At 44.5% G+C, this 22,387-nt stretch overlaps 2 protein-coding genes across 9 annotated transcripts in view; one reads left to right on the top strand and one right to left on the bottom strand.

Annotated features, from left to right (window-relative positions):
* FAXDC2 (fatty acid hydroxylase domain containing 2) overlaps nucleotides 1–13,182 on the bottom strand; it is a 29,320-nt gene extending 16,138 nt beyond the window's left edge. The window contains exons 1-2 of the mRNA XM_032628117.1: nucleotides 13,045–13,182; nucleotides 665–712 (exon numbers count right to left, since the gene is read on the bottom strand). Coding sequence (XP_032484008.1) covers nucleotides 665–712 — 48 coding nt within the window. The 5' untranslated portion in view covers nucleotides 13,045–13,182. The remainder of the gene's footprint in view (nucleotides 1–664; nucleotides 713–13,044) is intronic.
* Nucleotides 13,183–20,103: 6,921 nt separating this feature from the next.
* The window catches only part of CNOT8 (CCR4-NOT transcription complex subunit 8), a 29,517-nt gene continuing 27,233 nt past the window's right edge, over nucleotides 20,104–22,387 (top strand). Inside the window, exons 1-2 of one of the 8 annotated variants that reach the window (XM_032625563.1) lie at nucleotides 20,106–20,284; nucleotides 20,816–20,886. The gene's annotated coding sequence lies outside the window, so the exon portion shown is untranslated. Of the gene's footprint in view, nucleotides 20,285–20,398; nucleotides 20,587–20,815; nucleotides 20,887–22,387 lie in introns of those variants that run through there. The other 7 variants (XM_032625562.1, XR_004349052.1, XM_032625564.1 and 4 more) reach the window with 7 other exon arrangements.

The following is a 22,387-nucleotide window of genomic DNA, read 5'->3' as shown; positions in this document are numbered from 1 at the left end:
AAGGTCACCCCCAAATTTGCCAGACAGTTAGTTCATCTTGGGCTTTTGCAATTAGTCCTTTTTTAGGATTCAAAGGACCCTTTTCCTGAGCTTTCCAGATTCACTAGGAATTTTTCATTTGAGTTGAATCAAATCAAGCCAAGTCAAATTTAAAACCTCGATTTCACATGTAAGATTAGATGTGTTTTCAGGGATCGTGGTGTTTTCTCTCTGCAGCAGCCTGAGGGCCAGGTAAATTGACAGGACAAAGGTCTCTGTGAAGGGCAGGGGCATGCAGCACAGAAGTTATCTGGGCTCAACAGCTGGTTCCCACCCCCCAGCCCCCAGCCCCCAGTGGGCCTCTCTTGTCCCCAGAGCAGCTGTAGAAAGGGGTGTTCCAAAGGCCTGAGCCTGGGGCATTCTAAGGGCCAAGAGACCTTGGTGGGACAGCTACGGGGCTCTTCAGCTAACTTCATGCAGGCAAAGGGGCTTGAGTTATAATCAGGCAGCTGGAGTCAAGTGATTCTGCTCAGCTGCTGAAGCGAGCGCTTCACTGATGTGTCAGCTATATCCCGAAACTTTGGCGGGGGGTGGGGGGGGTTGTCAGTTATGCTGCAGGCGCAGATGTGGAATGGGTCGCTGGCTGCGTTCTCACCGGTTTGGTGGGTGGGGTGCTCGCGTTTACCTGCTTTTGCTTCTCATTGTGTGGCACACTTCCAGCTTCTCCCTTCATCTGGAATGAAAAAGCACAGGTGAGCCTGGATGTCATTTTCACATGCAACCAAGGAAGTAAGGAATAGAGAGAGTCAAGGTGAATGGCCAGCAGTGGTTTTTAATGCCGGCAACTCATTAAAATCACCTGGGAGTTACAAAAAAAAAAACAAAACAAACACCAAAAAAAAAACCCTGGCGGACAAACTGATTCTAAAATTTACATGGAGAAGCAAATAAGCAAGAATAGCCAGGAATACAGCAGAAGAGTAGAGGAGGGACGGGCACGAGGGATACTAGGTCTAGCAAGTCTTAAAACACATTATAAGGCTTTTTAAAAGACTTAATTATGCTCTTCTCATTTCTTCAAGGTAGTAAAGAGTTGTTCCTGTGAGATAAAAGAATATCAGTGGACTCTTAACCAGGACGTAAAGAGTAGCTCTAACTTGAGTTGGTTCAGTTGTGTATTCTTTGTTATTATTTGTCAGTTTAAAAACAACAACCAAGGTTTTTCTGAAACCAGTCAACAGTTCTATGGCCAAGCAGATGGATAGGAATGGGGTGCGTGAAACTCCTTCTAAAATGCTGTCAAACAAGAACTGGCTAGAAGGAGAATAATTAGGAACACGTTTGAGATCTCCATTTGAAAGTATGACAGGGTAAATCTTTCTGGAAGTCTTAATAAAACCAATATCTAATAAGTGGAGAAATTAAGGCTTGATCATTTTTATTTTCTGATGTGATGTTGCAGAATTTTCCTGGTTATATAAAGATAATGATCAAGTGAAAAATAAAAGTTATTTTAAGGAATCCAAATAGTAGTTATTAGACAACTGAATAAAAATTCTGATGTCAAAAGGTGGTTAACACAGATTAAAAACCAATTGCATCTATACTTAGCAAAATGAAACAAAAAGGATAAAAAATGGCATTGTCCATAATATATGCTGAATGAGATATTTTTGGCCACGTAAACATATTTTTTTTTAGCATCTTTATTGGAGTATAATTGCTTTACAGTGTTGTGTTAGTTTCTGCTGTATAACAAAGTGAATCAGCTGTACATATACATATATCCCCATATCCCCTCCCTCTTGCGTCTCCCTCCCACCCTCCCTATCGCACCCCTCTAGGTGGTTGCAAAGCACGGAGATGATCTCCCTGTGCTATGTGGCTGCTTCCCACTAGCTATCTACTTTACATTTGGTAGTGTATATATGTCCATGCCACTCTCTCACTTCGTCCCAGCTTAACCTTCCCCCTCCCCGTGTCCTCAAGTCCATTCTCTACTTCTGTGTCTTTGTTCCTGTCCTGCCCTTAGGTTCATCAGAACCATTTTTTTTTTAGATTCCATATATGTGTGTTAGCATACGGTATTTGTTTTTCTCTTTCTGACTTACTTCACTCTGTATGACAGACTCTAGGTCCATCCACCTCACTACAAATAACTGAATTTTGTTTCTTTTTATAGCCATGTCAACATATTAAGTGTGCTTTTCCCTGCTTTTATTTTTATGCATCACAAGTCAATGCATACAGAGATAACCTTTTTTGACTTAAAAAATAAAAACTTTTATTCTAAAGATTATACAATACTTTGGTACTAGAGGTTTTTTTAAAAAATATTTTTAATTTACAGCTGCATTGGGTCTTCGTTGCTGCATGCAGGCTTTCATTGCGGTGACTTCTTTCTTTGTGGAGCACGGGCTCCAGGTGCGTGGGCTTCAGTAGTTGTGGCTCGCAGGCTCCGTAGTTGTGGCGCACGGGCTTAGTTGCTCCGTGGCATGTGGGATCTTCCCAGACCAGGGCTTGAACCCGTGTCCCCTGCATCGGCAGGCGGACTCTCAACCACTGCGCCACCAGGGAAGCCCAAGCAGGCGGATTCTTAACCACTGCGCCACCAGGGAAGCCCGGTACTAGAGTTTTGATCTAAGTTTTGAGGACGATATTCCTATTACTACAAGCTAGTTCTATACTGTCAAAAACATCTACAAAAGTATATCCTCCACACTTGCACACATACCGCACAGAACTATAAAATCTGGCAAGGTAGAAACTTTCTGGAATTTTCCAGTGTATTTTCAAGGTACAGCAAGCCAAAAGAAAGCATTGTAGACAAGTATGCGTGCTGACTCGGGCAGTGTTTCCAACGTAACTTAACTCTAGTGTAACACATTCATATACATATACACCCAGGGAATATTTCAGAAGCATCAGCTCTTTACACCTTACACTTGATCACGGATGTGGGTACGTCTCTGACAGTTCATCCTGTCCTTGTGCCAACACCACCTGACTGACCCTGCGGTGGCTCCATAGTGAGGTCAAGGCCAGTGCCATCTGCTGTTTCTTTTTGTTGTTGTTGCTGTTGGTGTGTTTCTTGAAGAGACATAGCCTCTTGGCTTTGTGGTGTTGTTAGGGTTGAAATGCTATTCATTGTGTCTTCCATTTGTTGCATTTGAACATCCAGTGTTTCAAACCGGTGTTCAAATTGTCCTTCAAGGCAGAAGCCTTTGTCCGTGTTCATACTCCTCAATGTAGCATCCAAAGATCTGACTCCACCTGCCAGACTTGCCTTTGCTTACTGCTACTGCAGTTTGGTCTCCAGCTGCCACAGCATTTACCCTAGGCTTTATTCTCACAAAATTAAGTGCTAGGTTTTTCTTTTTTTTTTTTGGCGGTGTGTGGGCCTCTCACTGTTGTGGCCTCTCCCGTTGCGGAGCACAGGCTCCGGACGCGCAGGCCCAGCGGCCGTGGCTCACGGGCCCAGCCGCTCCGCGGCACGTGGGATCCTCCTGGACCAGGGCACGAACCCGCGTCCCCTGCATCGGCAGGCGGACTCCCAACCACTGCGCCACCAGGGAAGCCCAGTGCTAGGTTTTTCTGATGGTTTGTGTCTTTAGAGTGTGTTCTTGTGACTTCTCTGTGCCAATCTGAACGACCTTTTAGATCTTGGCCTTTTTCAGTCTCTTCTTATCACATTTCTTGGCATTTCCATTAAGTGTTTTGCAACAAACTTTGTGTTTCTCCATATTTGAAATAAAGCCATGACTTCTCTGTGAAGGTGACAGCCTGGGACGGTGGCTGGGTTTGGTGGGACGGTGCTTGGGGATTGCACTTACCCTGAGTTGCTGCCCAGCTTGACTTGGTTGACTGTCCCCCTACTTGTCTTACCATAAAGGTATTTTCGTAATAAGTTTATTTATTTATTTTAATTTTGGCTGCGTTAGGTCTTCGTTGCTGCACACAGGCTTTGTCTACTTGTGTCAAGCGGGGCCTACTCTTCGTTGCGGTGCGCAGGCTTCTCATTGTGGTGGCTTCTCTTGTTGCGGAGCACGGGCTCTAGGCACACGGGCTTCAGTAGTTGTGGCACACGGGCTCAGTAGTTGTGGCTCATGGGCTGTAGAGCGCAGGCTCAGTAGTTGTGCCTCAGGGGCTTAGTTGCTCCGTGGCATGTGGGATCTTCCTGGATCAGGGCTCAAACCTGTGTCCCCTGCATTGGCAGGCAGATTCTTAACTACTGCACCACTAGGGAAGTCCCACCATAAAGTTTTTTCTTTTTTTAAAAATTTTTATTTAATTAATTTATTTTTGGCTGCGTTGGGTCTTCGTTGCTGTGCGCAGGCTTCTCTACTTGCTGAGAGCGGGGGCTACTCTTCGTTGAGGTGCGCGGGCTTCTCATTGTAGTAGCTTCTCTTGTTGCAGAGCACGGGCTCTAGGCGCATGGGCTTCAGTAGTTGTGGCACGTGGGCTCAGCAGTTGTGGCTCGTGGGCTCTAGAGCGCAGGCTCAGTAGTTGTGGCGCACAGGCTTAGTTGCTCCGTGGCATGTGAGATCTTCCTGGACCAGGGCTCGAACCCATGTCCCCTGCACTGGCAGGCTGATTCTTAACCACTGCGCCACCAGGGAAGTCCCACCATAAAGTTTTAATAGTTGAAATTGTGTGCTAGCGCATGAGTAGGCAGACATATACAACAGATTAGACAGTCTGCAAATAGACCTTAAAATATACATGGGAATTTAGTATATAATAAAAAGAAATCAATATCAATGGACTCTAAACTGAAAAGATGCTGAACTTCCTCCATAATAAGAGAAATGTGAATTAAAGCTATAATAAGATATTATTTCTCACCTGCCAGCGTGACAAAATTCCAAAAGTTTGGCCACATGCTGTGCTGATGAGACTTTAAAACTGTATTTGTTCTTTTTAAAAACATCTTTACTGATATAAAATTCACATACAATACAATTTACCCATTTAAGTGTACATATATATGGCTTTTAGTATATTCAGAGTTGTGCGTTCATCATCACAGTCAGTTTTAGAATATTTTCATTATCCCAAGAGAACTCCTACACGCTTTAGCCATGAATTTCCTGTCTCCCTATCCTCACCCCCCTCTAGCCCGCGATAATCACTAATCCACTTTCTGTTTCTGTGGAATTGCCTCTTCTGGACATTTCATATTAATGGAATCCTACAATATGTTGTCCTTTGTGGTTGGCTTCTTATACTTAGCATAATGCTTTCAAGGTTCATCCATGTTGTGGTATCTATCAGTACTTCACTCCTTTTTATTGCCAAATAACATTCTGTCATATGGATATATCATGTTTTGTTCATCCATGCCTCTGTTGATGGACACTGGGATTGTTGCCACTTTGTGGCTGTTATGAATAATGTTGTGAACAATTTTGCATAAGTTTTTGTGTAGACACGTTTTTATTTCTCCTGGATATACGCCTAGGAGTGGAATTGCTGGGTCATACAGTAACCGTATTTAACTTTTTGAGGAACGTTAAGTGGTTACACCATTTTACATTCCCAACAGTAGTAATGTATGAGGTTCCAACTTCTCTACATCCTCACCAACACTTATTATTGTCGCTATCGAATAGCGTCATGACCTGGCTGAAGAGGAGCGTTACAATTCATCGTCCTGCCATGTGACAAGGGTGAAGGAACCTAGAGAAAGGAGGCCACGTGAGTTTCTAGATGGCAGAGCCAGGATCAGGCCCAGCTTCCAATATCTCTAAGGATGTTTTATTCTTTTGTGGATGTTTATACTTGGTTTTATTATTCTAGATGCATTTTTACCAGCTTTGACCTTAGGAAATACAGCTTCCCCTTGACCCTCATTTCTTACAGAATACTTAGGCTGGAAAAGGGAAGAGAGGAATGGTGACATATAAAGTGCCTCCAGGGGTTTGAGAAGTTAGGACAGCAGAGGGAGGTGATAAGCTGCTCACCAGCTCCACTGTGAATCACATCACAGCAGAAGGGAGGCAGTCAGCTCAGAGGGAAAACCTGTCAGGGAGAAATACCGGGAGGTTTGATTCCCGGTCAGGGAGATAGCATCTGGTTTAAGAAAAGGCACCTGAATGTTTGGTGCAGTGTCAGCCCAGTCTCTACCTGGAGGCAGGGGAATGGATTTCAGCCACACTATAGCCCTCTCAGCCCCACCCCTCCAGGCCTGCTTCTTTGTCACCTCCACTCCCTCCTCCAGCACCCTCTGTTACCTGGCCGGCAGCAGGAGAACCTGCTGTAGCTTGGAGGTGTGGAGCTCTGCCTTGTGCTGACTTCTCAAAAAAAAAAAAAGAAAGAAAGAAAAACACACAACAGAAGAGAAGGAATAAAGTGAAGGTGCAGGCATTCACTCCCTGTTCTGACCCAGGAGGGCAGTCAGGATTCCTTTGCTTACCTGCGTGTTAGGGGTGCTCTATAGTCATATTCTGTACCGCCTGAGGCTTCCAGAGGATAACTGCACAAGCGTTTCAGGATGACAAGTCTCAGCCCCAAACTATGGTAAACAGCCCTGCCCCACATTGGGGACAACAGATGTTACTCAGTAACCTGAATTTATAAGGATTCCCAAGAATTCTCCTTTTTAAAAGATGTTTAAAATTGTATTTTGGAGTATAGTTGATTTACAGTGTTGTGTTAGTTTCAGATGTACAGAAAAGTGAATCAGTTATACATACACATACATCCACTCTTTTTTTAGATCTTTTCCCATATAGGCCATTACAGAGTATTGAGTAGAGTTCACCGTGGTATACAGTAGGTCCTTAAGAATTCTCCTTTAAGTAGTGATTTTCAAAAAAAAAAAAAAGTGATTTTCTCCCTCTTCATTGTGCTGAACAATTCCTATTGGCCCAATTCCCAAGTTTGGCTCACATCCTCAAGATGGATACGGGCCCATTCATGAAGTTACCTTTCACACAGTGGTAGAATTCTGGGATGAAGCAGGGTCATTTTCAATCTGGCGGTTTGCCTTCTGCCTGGAGTCCCAGAAAGCACAGATCTTCAAGCACCTAGTTGTGCTAGGTACTTTGGGGGCTAAGCCTGTAAGGTGTCTTAATGACAAGGAACCAAATATTAAAGGAAACACCTCAAGTTGGGAACGACTTGGAGATCTTAATATCTGCAAACCATGTGCAGAAAGGTAGACCCTTCACATCACCATGCATTTCCCTCCTCAGTGCTTGTTAGGAAGTGTGAAAGGCTCTGTGGACCCTGTCGAGATATCCATCCTGTTTGGCATGGAAGCTGAGGGGATTTGGGGTTTGTTTCTTTGTTTGCCTGTTTGTTTCTTTAGCTACCAGGACTCTTTTTGCCATGCCACGTCACAGGAACTTCACTTACAAGTCAAAGTCTCATCTAGCTTCCCCCCCCCCCATATCTTATCATCACCGTTATCTTTGCCAAGAGCTTGCAAAGCTAATAAGACACGGTCTTTGACCTTTTGAAGCTCCTCTATTCCTTCCAGGAAAATTTACGAAGAACTTACTATGTACAAGGATTCCTGGAGGTGCAAACTCTCAGTCTAGGTACATGAACCCATCATTTCAAAAATCCATATGAAAAGTGCTAGCCTAAGTTCTGGTCCAGAGCTAAGAAAACACTGAGCAGGGCAGGAGATCTGGCATGCCCAAGAAATCTTTAAAGGAGGACAGTGCCCAGGCTTTCTCGTGGTCTCCAACCTTACAACCAAGCCTTTTCCTCCTAAATTGCATTTTAGCTTATCCAAGGAATGCTGGGTTTTAGTTATATCATACTTTTTTTTTTTAAATCAAGAATGATGTAAGAATCTGCCACGTGAATATCAAAACTGCCATCGAATATATTCCTTACCCCGTTATTTAGTTCCCCAAATGAAGTAGTGCACTTTTTATGAGAATACAGCTGATAAATTCTTTTAAAGAAATTAGTGCACAGGAGTTTTCCTCTTTGGGAGCAAACTTGTGGTTGCTAAGGGAGAGGAGGATGGGGGAGGGATGGATTGGGAGTTTGGGGTTAACAGATGCAAACTAATATATATAGAGAGAATGGATAAACAACAAGGTCCTACTGTATAGCACAGGGAACTATATTCAATATTCTATGATAAACCATAGTGGAAAAGAATATAAAAGAAAGAATGTATATATATGTATAATTGAATCACTTTGCTGTACAGCAGAAGTTAACACAACATTGTAAATCAACTATACATCAGTAAAAAAAATTAAATTTTTTTTTTTTAAAAGAAGTTCTCCTCTTTGGAAGAAGTGGTATGCTTACTTGTGGAATGCAAAAAGGCAATCCATTTTGGTCCTTCTCACCCCTTTTTGCTTTGGCTGCCTGTAATTTCAGAGTTAAATTTAATGCTCAATTATACTTCTTGGGATTTTTTTTCCTTTTCTATAATCCAGTATATAAAAAATGATGTGTGTCCAAGGATGTTCATTGCGGCATTGTTTTTAATGACTAAGAATTGGAAACACCTTGAATGCCATCAATAAAGCCTTGGTTAAGTAATTATAGTACATCTAGTAATGAAATATTCTGTAGCCATTAAAGGAATAAGGCAGTCCTATGTGTACTTTCCAGAACTCTTAGGTGAAAAAGTAATGTGTGGAACATGTGTGTGTGTGTGTGTGTGTGTGTGTGTGTGCTGTTTATGTATACATAGAATAATACATAAAATATTAGACTATTGCTGGAAGAATATATAAGAAATTGGTTACAGTGGTGGCTTCTGGTGAGGTGAATTCGGTGGCTGGGGGTCAAGTCAGAAGGAAGGCTATCTTTCTACCACGTGCCTTATGTTTTGCCTTTTGAATTTTGTACCATGAGTATATTTTACCTATTCAGAAAATTACAGAAATATTAAAAAATTTTCAATGAATTCAGTGCTCATTCATAGGAAATATTTTATTGAAGATTCACAGAGAATTCATTTTTACTTTACTCTTCATCATATTAATTGCAGTTCCTTAAGGGCTTTGGGAAATCTTTGTCTCCCCTGAAATTTCATTTTTCATATTCATAGCATTCATTAGATTATTAAAGGTAACTATGACAAGGACCAGTGCCCTGTTTATTCTTCTTTTTCTTTTTTTTTTTTTGGTAATGATTTTACATGGTCCAAAAGCAAAGCAATAGCAGTAAAGCACCTGGTTCTTTTTTCTACAGATCACTGCCCCCCACCCCCACATCAAAACAGTATAAAAGGTATTTATTGAGTGCCTGATGGGTTCTAATGAGTTTTTATTTTTCTGCAACTATTCTACTGCATATATCCTTTTATTGGAAGCTATCTCAAACCCTTCTGAGATGGAGGCTGGATGTAAAGTATTAAGTAGGTATTAAAATCAAACACCTAGGGGCTTCCCTGGTGGCGCGGTGGTTGAGAGTCCGCCTGCCGATGCAGGGGACGCGGGTTCGTGCCCCGGTCAGGGAGGATCCCACATGCCGCGGAGCGGCTGGGCCCTTGCGCCATGGCCGCTGAGCCTGCGCGTCCGGAGCCTGTGCTCCGCAACGGGAGAGGCCACAGCAGTGAGAGGCCCGCGTACCAAAAAAAAAAAAAAAAAAAAAATCAAACACCTAAGTGAGACTAGGATGGCTGTCAGTACAATAAGACCCTGGGAGGAGGCGGCTCTGTTGACTCCACAGGCAGGGTGCTGATGCCTGCTGTGTCCATGCCATAGAAACTGTTTTGCTGAGACTGAGTGATTAGGGGCTGATACCTAAGCTTGACCTTGGAGCATCAGCCTTCAGGTCAAAGGGAAAGTGACTCTTTATGTTTTGGTGGTAGGAAGGCCCTGTGGCTGCAGAAGTCATAGCATTTATCTGTTGACATCTGACTTCATTAGAAGCAATGAAACATTTCCTGATATGCCATTTTTCTTCGGCTAAGCCAGTAGGCCCACACGCTATTTCCTGAGATGTTTGTCTAGGCAGCTGACTCCTCTAAGCTACACAACCGTATCATTCTTCTGAATATTTTATGATAAAGCAGCTTGTTTTCTGTGCCTCTCTACATCTGTAGACTTGTTTTCAGTTTTAACTGAACAGAGTCAGTCAGAAAGGTTCCATGGGGGACCTCAAACATGGTGGGCCGATGTGTCTTCACCCGAAGAATTTCCTTGACATTGTTTGCCAGTGGTATTGTTCAAGTTAGAAATTTTGGCAAACAAAATCAACAATAACAATTATTAAATATTTACTATGTTAAGGTACTATAATCATTACATTTTTATGGTACCTCCTCTCTTTTTCTCTACCTTTTAAAGTCTCCCATCTAAGAGCTAGAAGTTGTCTTAAGCTCATCTATTCTGATGCCCCTATGTTCCATTTGAAGAAATGGAGGCATAGAAATCTTCATTATTCAGCTTCAAATTACACAGTTATTCAGTGGCAGAACTTGAATTCAGTGCTCATTATACCGATTAAGTCTGCGAAAGGGAAAGGTATAGAATGTGCTGATGTTGGTGAATGCAGGGTGGGCATTTGGATTGTAAAAGGACGCAAAGGAATGAGATCAGCCTCTATCAGCCACAAACAATGGATTAGATATTGTGTGTGTGTGCTTTTTTTTTTTTTTAATACAAAAGGTAAAATAGAGCATGGTTTTTCTAAGATAATAATCATTCTTTCAAGAAATATTTATTGTGTGCCAGATACAATGCTAGCTACAGAGGATACAAACATGAATAAGACATGCTTCTTGGTCCTATTTAATAATGTAATACTATATAACTTTGATTTTCCAAGTGAGAAAGTATGTAGGAGGAGGATATGAAATAACATTTATGATGAGAATGCATTCAGAGAGAGAAAGAAATTAAATGCACTAAAAGTAAATATTCTAATACTTAATAACAATGAATTGATTCTCCCTTAAAGGGATTTCGATAGATATTATAAGATTATCCAAATTAGATACTTTTTAGTTTGGTTGTTTTGAAAGCAGATGATTCTGACTGTTTTTTTTTTTTTTTTTTTTTTTTTGGCGGTACATGGGGGCCTCTCACTGCTGTGGCCTCTCCCGTTGCGGAGCACAGGCTCCGGACGCGCAGGCTCAGCGGCCATGGCTCACGGGCCCAGCCGCTCTGCGGCATGTGGGATCTTCCCGGACCGGGGCACGAACCCGTGTCCCCTGCATCGGCAGGCGGACTCCCAACCACTGCGCCACCAGGGAAGCCCATTCTGACTGTTTTGAAAGCAGTGATTTATTGCAGAATCCCCGATCTAGGTAAATGGCACAGTGAGCCTATAGTGCATGTTCGCAACCTAAAAAAATCTGAAGACAGGGGAGGGGAATGGGATGAGGGTGGGAGAAGTAGACAGTTTAATTTTAATTTGTATTTGTCTGCAGCCTGATTCTTTCAGATTCTAGCTTCCTGGATATTGTGCATGGTTGATGAAGGTTCCCATTTTATAGGTACAAGATATATTATCTTTATGTGAATGTTCATGGTTTCTTTGTAAATATCTCTTGAAATTATCGGAAAAAAAAAAAAAAAAAAAAAAAGACCTGACGGACCATCTGGTCTACCCCTTCCATTTTTTATCGCTAAAGAGATAGGCTTAGCTAGCAGAACTGACTTGTTCCAAACTCCACACAGTTTCTGGCAAAATCCAGGCTTCCTAACACTTTGCCTGGTGCCACATGTGTTTTCAGAATAGCATAAATTCTATTTCATACGGGACAGCACTTCTCTCCTGAGGACTGAAACTCCCATTACTTCAGCCTCTGTTCTCAGGCTGTTTGTATTCTTGGGAAAAGCTGAACAGCCTGCCTCTAGCTTAAAGCCTCTGATGAAGAGGGTTTCGAGGAACTGCTATGCCCAAGGTCTGTACGTACGTGAGACTTTTACAGAGGGGAAAGATACTCATTCAAGAAGGTAAAATGCATGAAGGAAAAGGTTGAATTTTGAGACAAAAAGTACTCCCTTTGGACAGTTTTAGCAATGCTCCCTTCACTGCTTTTGCCTTGGGTACTTATACCCTTTATGATTTACTGCCCCAGTTGACTGCATGCCCGTGAAGCTGAAAGCCTGCCTATTTTGTTTACTACGAGATCCACAGTACCAAACACAAACCTGGCATGTAGCAGACACTCAGGAAATATTTGTTGAATAACCGAAAGAAGGGGAAAAGAATTAAAAGCCTTATTTTTTGCCCTCAGAATGTGTCCAACATTTGCTCTTGAACGTTTCAGCACCTTTTCCTATATACTACACACTTACCTTTCTGAGGTTAGAAGCTAACACTCAGAGCATTTGTTTTACCAAATTGAATTGAATCTTTATATCCCAACCAGAGAAAGTTAGTTGGAATTGCATATGAAACTGAAGCACCCTACAAGTCTCTGTCTTGTCTTGCTTGCCTTATGCCCCCAAAGACCTGTATAGCATCCTGAAAACCAGTGGCCCATTGTTCACACCCATCTACACACACTGTATTCCTCTCCCTCGGTAACCTCCGTGGGAATCCTTCCTGAGCTACTACCAGGACATCAGCGAGTCTGAAAGTGGAGCATCTGTTGATAAATCCCGGTATGTCGATCAAAACAGCTTTGACATGGTTGTCCACCTTCTAGTCCCCACATTGCCCTGGGGCCTTTGCACTTTTAAGACTGTTGTAATTGACCCCATCCCTTCCAGGTGACCCTGGCAGGTTAGAGAGGAGAAGCAATTCAACCACCGTTGCTTCCTGGCAGTCTTTTTCCAGTAGGATTTTCGAGTTCTGATTTGGGATTTTCTCTTTCATGTGGTTTTGAAGCCAAAGTGAGTCCGTTTGACAGAATTACCTGTCAATTGCTAGAAAAACAAGACTACGGAGGAGGAGGTAGATTATACAAACATGGGCAGAGGACGGCAGACATTAGTGAGACAGAAAGGGACTCTGTGTACTAAGAAAACATCCCAGGACATTGTTCAGAGGCAGATCTCACCTGCCCTGTAAGTGGAGAGGACAGAGAGGTGGCAGAGGTGGGAAGGGTATGCTCTGCCTTTCTTTAAGTGAACTTGGACGCGTCCTGACCTTGGCGACCAGCTTCCCTGCCCCGCAGCTCCCGCTCACCTCTGCAGTGGGCTGTTTCCCAGCTCCTCCAAGGTCCTGGCACAGCTCAAGGCCGCGTTCTCTTCCTTCAGCCCCGACGTTGGCAGCTGCTGTCGCCGTGCTGCCGCCTCACCCTGTTATTAGTCGGTAGGCTGGGAGGCTGGCCAAGGCGACCATGTTACGGAGCAGCCTACTGGCTCCGGCCAGGCACGTGACGGGAGAAAGAATTTGGGTCTGTTTTGACGAGAGACAAAAGCGCCCTTCTTGCCAAAGGACATCTCCTGAAAGCTGAGAGGAAATGCACAGTTCAAGCCAGAGCTGGAAAAAGCACACTTGACTGACCTCTGGGCTTGTTTTTCTTCTTTTTAAAAACTTCCCGCATCTTCCTCAACTTAAGAAAATGTCACGGTCCCCTAGGAGGCAGTTTCGATAAGAGGCATGGGTGTCAGATCATGTTGAAGGCAGAAGGTGGGCAGTTCAAGTGAATAAGGAGGTGACATGGACCACAGGGCCTCATTTTCTCATGTTTGATTGCTTCTGTTGCTGCTGAGGGCAGCCAAGGGAGGCGAGATGTATCAACTACTACTGTTCAGTCTAGATGCAGGAAAGGAACCCCTGGAGAGGTGAAGTTTACACTTTGAAACAGGTGAAATTAGAATACAGGATGACCTGTGATGTAAAAAGGTGAGACCTTTGAAAAAGAAGTGAGCTTTGATTTTTTAATTTCTAAAAATTATTTTTGAGCAGGTAATAATGTCTAATATAAAAAACAAAAGGGTCAAAAGAGTGTACAGTAAAAAGCAAGTCTTTTTTTACTCCTTCCCAGTCCTCTACTTCTCCCGAGAGGCAACCCCTGGGACGAGTGTTTTGTATATCCATCCAGAGCTTGTCTCTGTAAATAGAAACATATATATCTCCCCATCTTTAGAAACAGCTTACCATATATGCTTGTTACGCTCCTTGCTCTTTTCACTTAGCACGCACATATGGAGATTGTTCCATATAGTACCTTTAAGAGCTACAATGTTCTTTTTAAGGCTGAGTGCTGTCCCGGTGTCTAGATGTGTCATACTTTATGTGGCCAATAAAGGACCATATCTTAGTGATCCTTCCCTGACTAACTCCTTGCACAGCACAAAGCTCAGTAAACATTCAGTGTTTGTTACAAATTTTATTTTGTGCAACTTGTTCCTGTTTTTCATCATCTCTCCTTTTAGAGGTACCAATATTTTTTTCAATATTCCAGATATTTGCATAATGTATATATTCCTGGCCATCCAAGTCTGCCTTATGCCCTGATCAAACCTTTGCTACCTCACTTCCAAGGCCCGCCTTAATCTAGCTCCTCTCATATAACATTATTCCTCACTACTTCCCATTTTCCTATGCTCTAAGCATCACTGTCATGTGCAAATATTTATTGATCGCTATGTACAGAAAAATTTTTTCTATTTCCTGTCATGCCTACCTCCAAGTAATTGCTTATACTAATCCTCCCACCCAGAATTTCCTTCCTTGTCCAAGACCACCACTCTGCCTCTGGTTCTTTTTTTTTATATATAAATTTATTTATTTTATTTTTCTCTGTGTTGGGTCTTCGTTGCTGCACGTGGGCTTTCTCTAGTTGCGGTGAGCGGGGGCTACTCTTCGCTGTGGTGAACAGGCTTCTCATCGTGGTGGCTTCTCGTTGCGGAGCACGGGCCCTAGGCGTGCGGGCTTCAGTAGTTGTGGCACGTGGGCTCAGTAGTTGTGGCTCCTAGGCTCTAGAGCGCAGGCTCAATAGTTGTGGCGCACGGACTTAATTGCTCTGTGGCATGTGGGATCTTCCCGGATCAGGGCTCAAACCCATGTACCCTGCATTGGCAGGCGGATTCTTAACCACTGCACCACGAGGGAAATCACTTGTTCTTTTCTTTCTGAACTTTCTTAGCTTATGTGTTCAACACTCCCTAGAGTAGCAGGTAATTTTTTCTGTAATCAGGTCAAATAGGAGCTTTATGTATCTTCATGGCTCTAATAACTCTCACACATAGTAGGTTCTCAGTAGAGCTTGCGAGAATATCTCTCTGGTCCTCTGGGTTTTCTCTCCATTCTAATTTTGAGGACTTGCTTAGCTTTCCTGTTATTTCAAGGTTGTGTAAGATGGCCCCTCCCTTAGCTGATCTCCTTTAAAGGAGGAGAGGCCATGAGATCCTGGAAGAAGGTAGATCTGGGTTCAAACTGAGCACTGCCACTGACCAGCTTTGTGACCTCGGCCTCTCTGAGTCTCAGTTTCTTCATCTGTCAAATGAGCCAGTTGGATTAGAGGATCTCTGAGGCCCATTCTATTTCTAATGGAGTTGAGACTTACAACTGTGTTTACCAATTTTTCTGGAATATATCCCTTATCCCACAAACAAACACATCTGGTTAGAAACTTCAGAGATATTCTGATGCCTTTGGGTCCCATTGCTCCTAGAAAATGACAGAATGTTACAGAAGTCCAAAACAAGATTCTCAACACTGGTCACATTAAAAAAAAAAAAAAAAATCACAGGGGATTTTGAGATCTGGCTGTAACACCAGAGATGGGTTTGTTACATTCACGAACAGGGAGAGGAAGGGACAGCTAGAGAAGAGAGCTTTAGAAGTGACTAGAGAGTCCCAAAATAAAAGTTTTACTCTTAGCTATATTGATGTGCTCTCTTTCCATTGGCTTGTATTTCTGTTTGCCTTGCTCTGTACAGACAGAGATCAACTTTCTTCTGTATGAAGTACTGAATATTCAGTTAGCAGCTTTGGTGAGTTTCACAGTAACAAAAATCGAAAGAAGTAGTGGCAATAACTCTTAGTCAGACCCACCTAATAAAATTACCTAAGTTGTCATCAAATATTTCCATAGGCAACATATTTATCATGCCTGGGGGAAGCTAGCTTTCTTTTCTTATCAAATTTACTGTAATTCAAATAAAAAAAATTAAGATGTCTCTGCCTTTACTCCATTCTCTGACCCTGAGAGTCAAGGTAATCTTTTATTTATTTATTTATTTAATTTTTGGCTGTGTTGGGTCTTCGTTGCTGTGTGCGGGCTTTCTCTAGTTGCGGCGAGCAGGGGCTACTCTTTGCTGTGGTGCGTGGGCTTCTTGTTGCGGTGGCTTCTTTTGTTGCAGAGCTCGGGCTCTAGGCGCGCGGGCTTCACTAGTTGTGGCACATGGGCTCAGTAGTTGTGGTGCACAGGCTTAGCTGCTCCACGGCACGTGGGATCTTTCTGGACCAGGGATCGAGCCTGTGTCCCCTGCACTGGCAGGCAGATTCTCAACCACTGCGCCACCAGGGAAGTCCCTATTTATTTCTTTTTTTAAGGTAATCTTTAAAAACATAGATCGGGGGACTTCCCTGGCAGTCCAGTGGTTAAGACTCAGCGCTTCCAGTGCAGGGGCCACGGATGGGTTCAATCCCTGGTCGGGGTATTAAGATCCCACATGCCGTGTGGCCAAAAAACCCAAAAAACAAACATAGATTGGATCAGGTCATTCCTGTAAGTAAAATCCTTCTGGGTTTCCTGATGCACTTTGAACAGAGTGCAGTTTAAAGCCTCCCAGCCTTTAGGCTCACGGGGCCTCTGCTTTCCTGTGGAGACACTCTGCCTTTGCTCCACCCCTTGGCGGCTGCCCTGGCCTTTCACTACCTCTAACACAGAAAACTCATTTCTAATCCTTTTACTGCTCCCAACTGCTCATGCCTCTCTCTCCCTCCCTCCCTCCCTCCCTCCCTCTCTCTCTCTTTCTCTCTCTCTCTCTCTCTCTCTTTTTGTCCTTCTTGTCCTTCTCATCTCTGCCCAAATGCCACCTTCTCAGAGAGGTCTTAAGTAATTGCCTATATCTTCCCCCAATCCATTTATTCTCCATGACTTTTACCTCATTAGTCTCCTTCATGACGGCTATCAAAATTTTCATTATCCTTTTATTTCTTACTTGAATGCTTGCTTACTTGTTTTATTGTCAGTCCCTGCCACCAAATGTTAAGCTCCACCAGTCCAGGAACCATATCAATTTCATTCACTAGTGCATCCTCCAGTGCCAAAATGCAGCCCTGCCCATAGCAAATGGACCATAAACACAACTGATTGGACGAACACCCAATCCCATACTGGACTGGAAATCGGACGACTCAAATCCTGGTCCTATCTTTGGGAGCCGGGTAACCTAAAATTATTTAATTATTGTGAAGTTCCTATTAGTTAGGACACCTTGATGGACCCTCTCAGCTGTGGAAATAAGTTTTATGATTACTATTGGTAGATTTTGAAATGTTGTTAGTTTAGTAGACTCCAAGGGAGAAGGAAAATCACATGAGATACAAATAAAATGATACCTATTTCTGGATTTTAAAAAATGAACTCTGATCTCTGATTAGATCAGAGATCAGAAGGTTTTTCAGGTTGTAATAAAAAGATCAAAATAGGGCTTCCCTGGTGGCACAGTGGTTGAGAGTCCGCCTGCCGATGCAGGGGACGCGGGTTCGTGCCCCGGTCCGGGAGGATCCCACATGCCGCGGAGCGGCTGGGCCCGTGAGCCATGGCCGCTGAGCCTGTGCGTCTGGAGCCTGTGCTCCGCAATGGGAGAGGCCACAGCAGTGAGAGGCCCGCGTACCGCAAAAAAAAAAAAAAAAAAAAAAAAAAAAAAAAAAGATCAAAATAATACTCAAATGCTTAGTCATGAAACATGATCTTTGCTTTACATTTAGGGGAAGTTTGATGCTCTGCTGATAATTGTCAAGAATCAGAAGGTTTTTCTATTATGTAGGAAAAGCACGGACAACACACTTCAAAAGCAGGAAATTTATCCAACTATACCAAGGAAACCAGACAGCTGGATGCATCTTCAGTTGAATGTAAAGATGTATATATATATTATCTGATAAAAAAACATCATACAAAGTGACAGACCTTGTCTAAGCTTGGGGCAGTGGGTACTGTAATGGAATGGAATTAATCAGCTGACAGGCATCTAGGTGTGTCAGCACTCTATAAAGGTTTTTGAGATTTGGGCTCATATAGCAGTACTATATGCCTGGAGGCATTTACCTTTTTCTCTATTTTCGAAATATTTCAAACCCAAATATGTATTTTAGATTTTATCTTCCTGTACATATTCCAGTTTAAGAAATTCATCTTGTTAGGTTTATTTAGAATTGGTAATAACGGAAAGGCTTTGCTGGCTAAGGAAATCACCCTGTCTGGTTCTTAAGGAGACCCGTTTTACAACCAATGTTCCTCGGTTTTTTAAAACCTGTACTCTCCCAGCTGAGGAGATGTTTAAGCCTTACTTTCTATAGTTTGTAGTTCACAAGCAATATTTTTTTTTCGAATGTGATGTATTAATGAATATATTCTACTCCAACTACCCTCTTATTTGTTTGGGGCCTCCCTCCCATCAGGAATCAGTGATTTACACAATTGTTCTAATTTTGCAATAAGAGCAGCATAAAATCCATTGTTTGCAACAGACACTCCAAGGTCTCTGGAAACACAAGCCATCATTGTGTTTGTGTTACCCTTGTCTTCAGTGACCTGAGAAATGAACAATCAGTTCTGGGTGAGGGTGCATTAGGGGGAAGGAGATGGGGTACGTTTCCTGCTTGATTGTTCCGGTGCACACCAGGCCCAGTGCTGCAGGAAAAAACAGGCTGCTCTTCACGCGACTAGCTGCTGATAGGCCTACGCTCTCCTGAATGTAATTTCAGAGTGGATTACAGAATATTAGAAACTCACAGGACAGGGGGAAGGGAGCGGCTTACCTGCTTTCTCCATCACAGTATTGCTGAACAGAATGACAAGAGTGCTAAGTCTGCAGCAGAGCTAACAAACACTGAATAGCTCGGGGATAACAAACTGAGACAGGCCAGAAACAATTATCTATTGAATACACTTATATATCTTCTACAGTGTGGGGTGGTTTTTCCATTTATTAACGCAAACATCCGCTGATATAGTTAGTCATATCTGTATGTTGCAGATAAGGAGACAGACGCTCATGTGAAGGGGAGAATGGGAGGAGTGTTCAGAAAGTGCATTTGATGGCGTTGGGGGTGGGGTGGGGGGGTGGTTCACGTCCCTGGAGACTAGATTTTGGGAATCCAGGTTGGAATTTGCCGCTGAAGACTTGCCCTGCCTCCAGTCTCGGAAACGGAGGTAGGATTTTGCAGAGCCTCTTTAGGGGGAAATGGTTAAAAGTAGGAAGGTGCAGGGACTTGGGGGTGAATTTGCTATCCACTTAACAGCCCCTTTCGAGGGAAGGCATCAAGGAGTATGACCACAGCCATGCTCTGGGGAGTCCGCACCTTCTCTTAGGGACAGGGTGGAGGTCTTGCGCGACTGACTAGGAGGGCGGCCCGGAACTGATAGCTTTGTGCGGGAAGTCAGTGCTTTGTCTTCTCTCCCACCACTGGAGAACAAACGCTGCTAAGGTCAGGCGTTGGCGAAGAGCTCTCTTTCCAAACAGGATTCACATTGAATAGGAGGGCGGGTGGGAGCTTTGAAGGAACCTCCTAATATAGGCCTGGACCCCACTGGTCTCGCAATGAAGATCTGGCGAGCTCGCTTAGCGTCCGCCGGGTCTCGGACCTTCTCGGGAAGCGGGAGGGCGCCAGCGCTCGCCCTGCGTCTCCCCAACCTAGGCTGCATCCTCTTTGTAACTCGAGCTGACCCTAGCGGGCCGGTTGCTATGGTAACGCTGCTCGCTCAGCTCCCCGAGGCTCGGAGGGGGGAGGCGGGCCTTGGCTGACGTCACCCAGACTCGGTTTCGGGGTGCTGCCCCACCCCCAAACCAGTGTTTGCCAGAAAGGAAGCCGTATGGTAGAGGTTTTGTAAGTGAAGGGTCCAGGGGGCCGCATTAGTACAGAAGGAAGCGGTCAGGACCTCCCCCAGCGAACCTCCTCCCAACTCAGCTTCCGCCGATTTTAATGGCCCTTCAAAGAAGGTAGACGGGGAGGTTGCAATTTGGAGGATTTGGTCAGACGGGCCACGCCCTCTCCTCGGCCTCCGATAGGCCACGCCCGTCACGGGGGGGGGGGCTAGTTCTAGACCACGCCCTCTCTGAGCGCACAGAAGTAGAACCGAAATGGAGGAGCAGTGATCCCGGTGAATTGAACCAGCGAAACTAACCCAGCGAAGGCCGTAGGGGGCCGTATTTCACTTGCGTCGTCTGAGGTCGCCCCGCCCCGCCGTTTTCGCGGCGCCCTCTTGGTTTTGTGCCTGCGCGCCGCTCCCGCGAGCTCACAGGTTGGGCGAACACGCACGGAGTCGCCGGGGCGCGCAGAAGGGGAGGGGCAGGCAGCGTCAGGCGCGCGCCCGCCTGGAGCGAGCAGGCGAGTCGGGAGGATCGGTTGGGTAGAGCGGTGCGGCCAGGTTGTTTGGAGGGCCGTGCGTAAGGTCGCTCTGGGCATGAGGGCGCTCATCTCACTGAGCCGCTCGGTTCCAGTAGCCGATCCGGGGCAGCGGGCGGAGAGCACCGGGTCACGCAGCTCCCGGGTTGTCTGTCCGCCAGCCCGTCTGCCCGCGCTTCGCGGGCCCTGCCGGTCAGGGTAAGCGGGCTCCCGCTTATCAGAGAGGAGCGTGAGATGAGAGAGTGTGGGAGGCCATCGGGGGCCTGCGGGAGGAAGGGGAGTGGGAGCGTGCGAGAGGGACAGGGTGTGTGAAAAGAGAAAGAGGTCCGTCGAATAGTAGTCATAATAACCACCACTAGCACACGATATTAATATTCTAGTGATATGTGCCAGCACCTTATATGCTTCATTCTGTTACCCCCTACAGCAGTCCTCCGAGGTGTGCACCACCATTAGACGACCCATTTTACAAGAAGGGAAAACTGAGGCACGAAAGAGGTTAAGTAACTTATGCAAAGCCACACAGCTCGTCCGTGTCCTGGCTTCGAACTTAGGTCTCTCTGTCCCTAAGGCATGCAATTTAAAAATCTTCGTTTTACCAAAAAAAAAAAAAAAAAAAGAAAGGGAGTTAGGAGGAGGAGACGGATGAGGGTGTTTTGAAGAGGGAGAGTGATCCTGAACAGGAAGAGAAGGATGACGAGAGACGGTGTGAGTCAGAGGACCTGACTTTGGAACCTTGCGGGCTTTCTCCTTCTTGGTTCTTGCGTCCCCGCAACTTTTCCTTGCTATTCGGTGGCTTTATGAACCCGAGCTCTTGGCTCTGGAGGAGCCAACTCACAGGCCTGGGCCCCATGGGTGGTTTGGAGAACTGGTTGAACTGCGGTTCGGTCGAGGGTGGTGTCTTGGGATACTGTGTTTGGCGGGGATGAAGGACTGCCGCCCCCGCGGCCGTGGATAGAAAGAACCCTCTTGCAAGCGGCTGCCATTTCTTCTGAAGTGCTGCTACTTCCTTTTCCATCTTACCCATGCGCGGCAAAGCCTTTGTCCGGTCGTCTAGAATGGGGAAGTGATGTTTATTGTTTCCTTGTACTCTTAGCCTTAAACAAAACACAATCAGAAAAACCAAAACGTGCTTTTCTCCAGCAAGGTCTGGCACTCTGGATTGCTTGCAGAGAAAGCTTTCGGTTGCCTTTATCATTTACTTGCTCTTCAGAGCTTTCCTGGGTTAGTAAGCAGCTTTGTTTTGGAGAAGTTTCCACTGTAGATCATTGGGGGGCGAACTGCACAGTTTGTTCTACAGATGAGCGCAGGGCAGAGACCTCAGTAACTCCTGGGTGACCTTCTTATACGGTGTAGTACTGGGAAACAGCAGGTATCAGGGCTTGTATTTTGCTTTCATGTAGAGTAGCTCATGTGGCAGTCAAGTTTTAAAGTCAGCCTGCAAGGCAAGCAGTGCATGCAACCAAAATTATCCTTAAAAATTCCTTAGGAAGGTGTGGAGTTGGAGGTGGCCATAGTGTTTCTCAGTAAATCCAGCACAGTCATTTTTCCTTCTGTTTTGAAACTTGTTACTATTTCTTTGGTTGTAACCCAGGTAGAGTAATTAGGTTTACCTTTAGGGGCCATGCACAAATAAACATAAGTGAATGGCATAGAGTCATTCTGCACTGTGAGGTGCACTGTGCAGTGCTGGCTCTGAGCGGCTTAGAAGGAGGAAGACTAATAACCAAGGGGAATGGTATGTTTGTGATCCCCATTTTAGGCTCATACTGGAGCATGTGCTCACTGAGTGGAAAGTGGCAGGCAGAATTGCCAGTATTATTTTATTATTATTTCTTTTTTGGCTAGCATATCCAGTAATTTATGCTAAGTTAAATGTGTGCAATATGATTCCTTTTCATTGTGTGGCACTACATTTGGGGCTTGCAAGTTTTCCTAGGTACGGGTTTGGTGGAAGAATATCTTAAATGTTTTGCCACTGGTTTGGTTTTGACTTCCT

Source organism: Phocoena sinus, chromosome 3 (assembly GCF_008692025.1).
Source record: "Phocoena sinus isolate mPhoSin1 chromosome 3, mPhoSin1.pri, whole genome shotgun sequence".
NCBI lineage: Eukaryota > Metazoa > Chordata > Mammalia > Artiodactyla > Phocoenidae > Phocoena > Phocoena sinus.
This window is presented reverse-complemented; position numbering and strand designations above follow the sequence as displayed.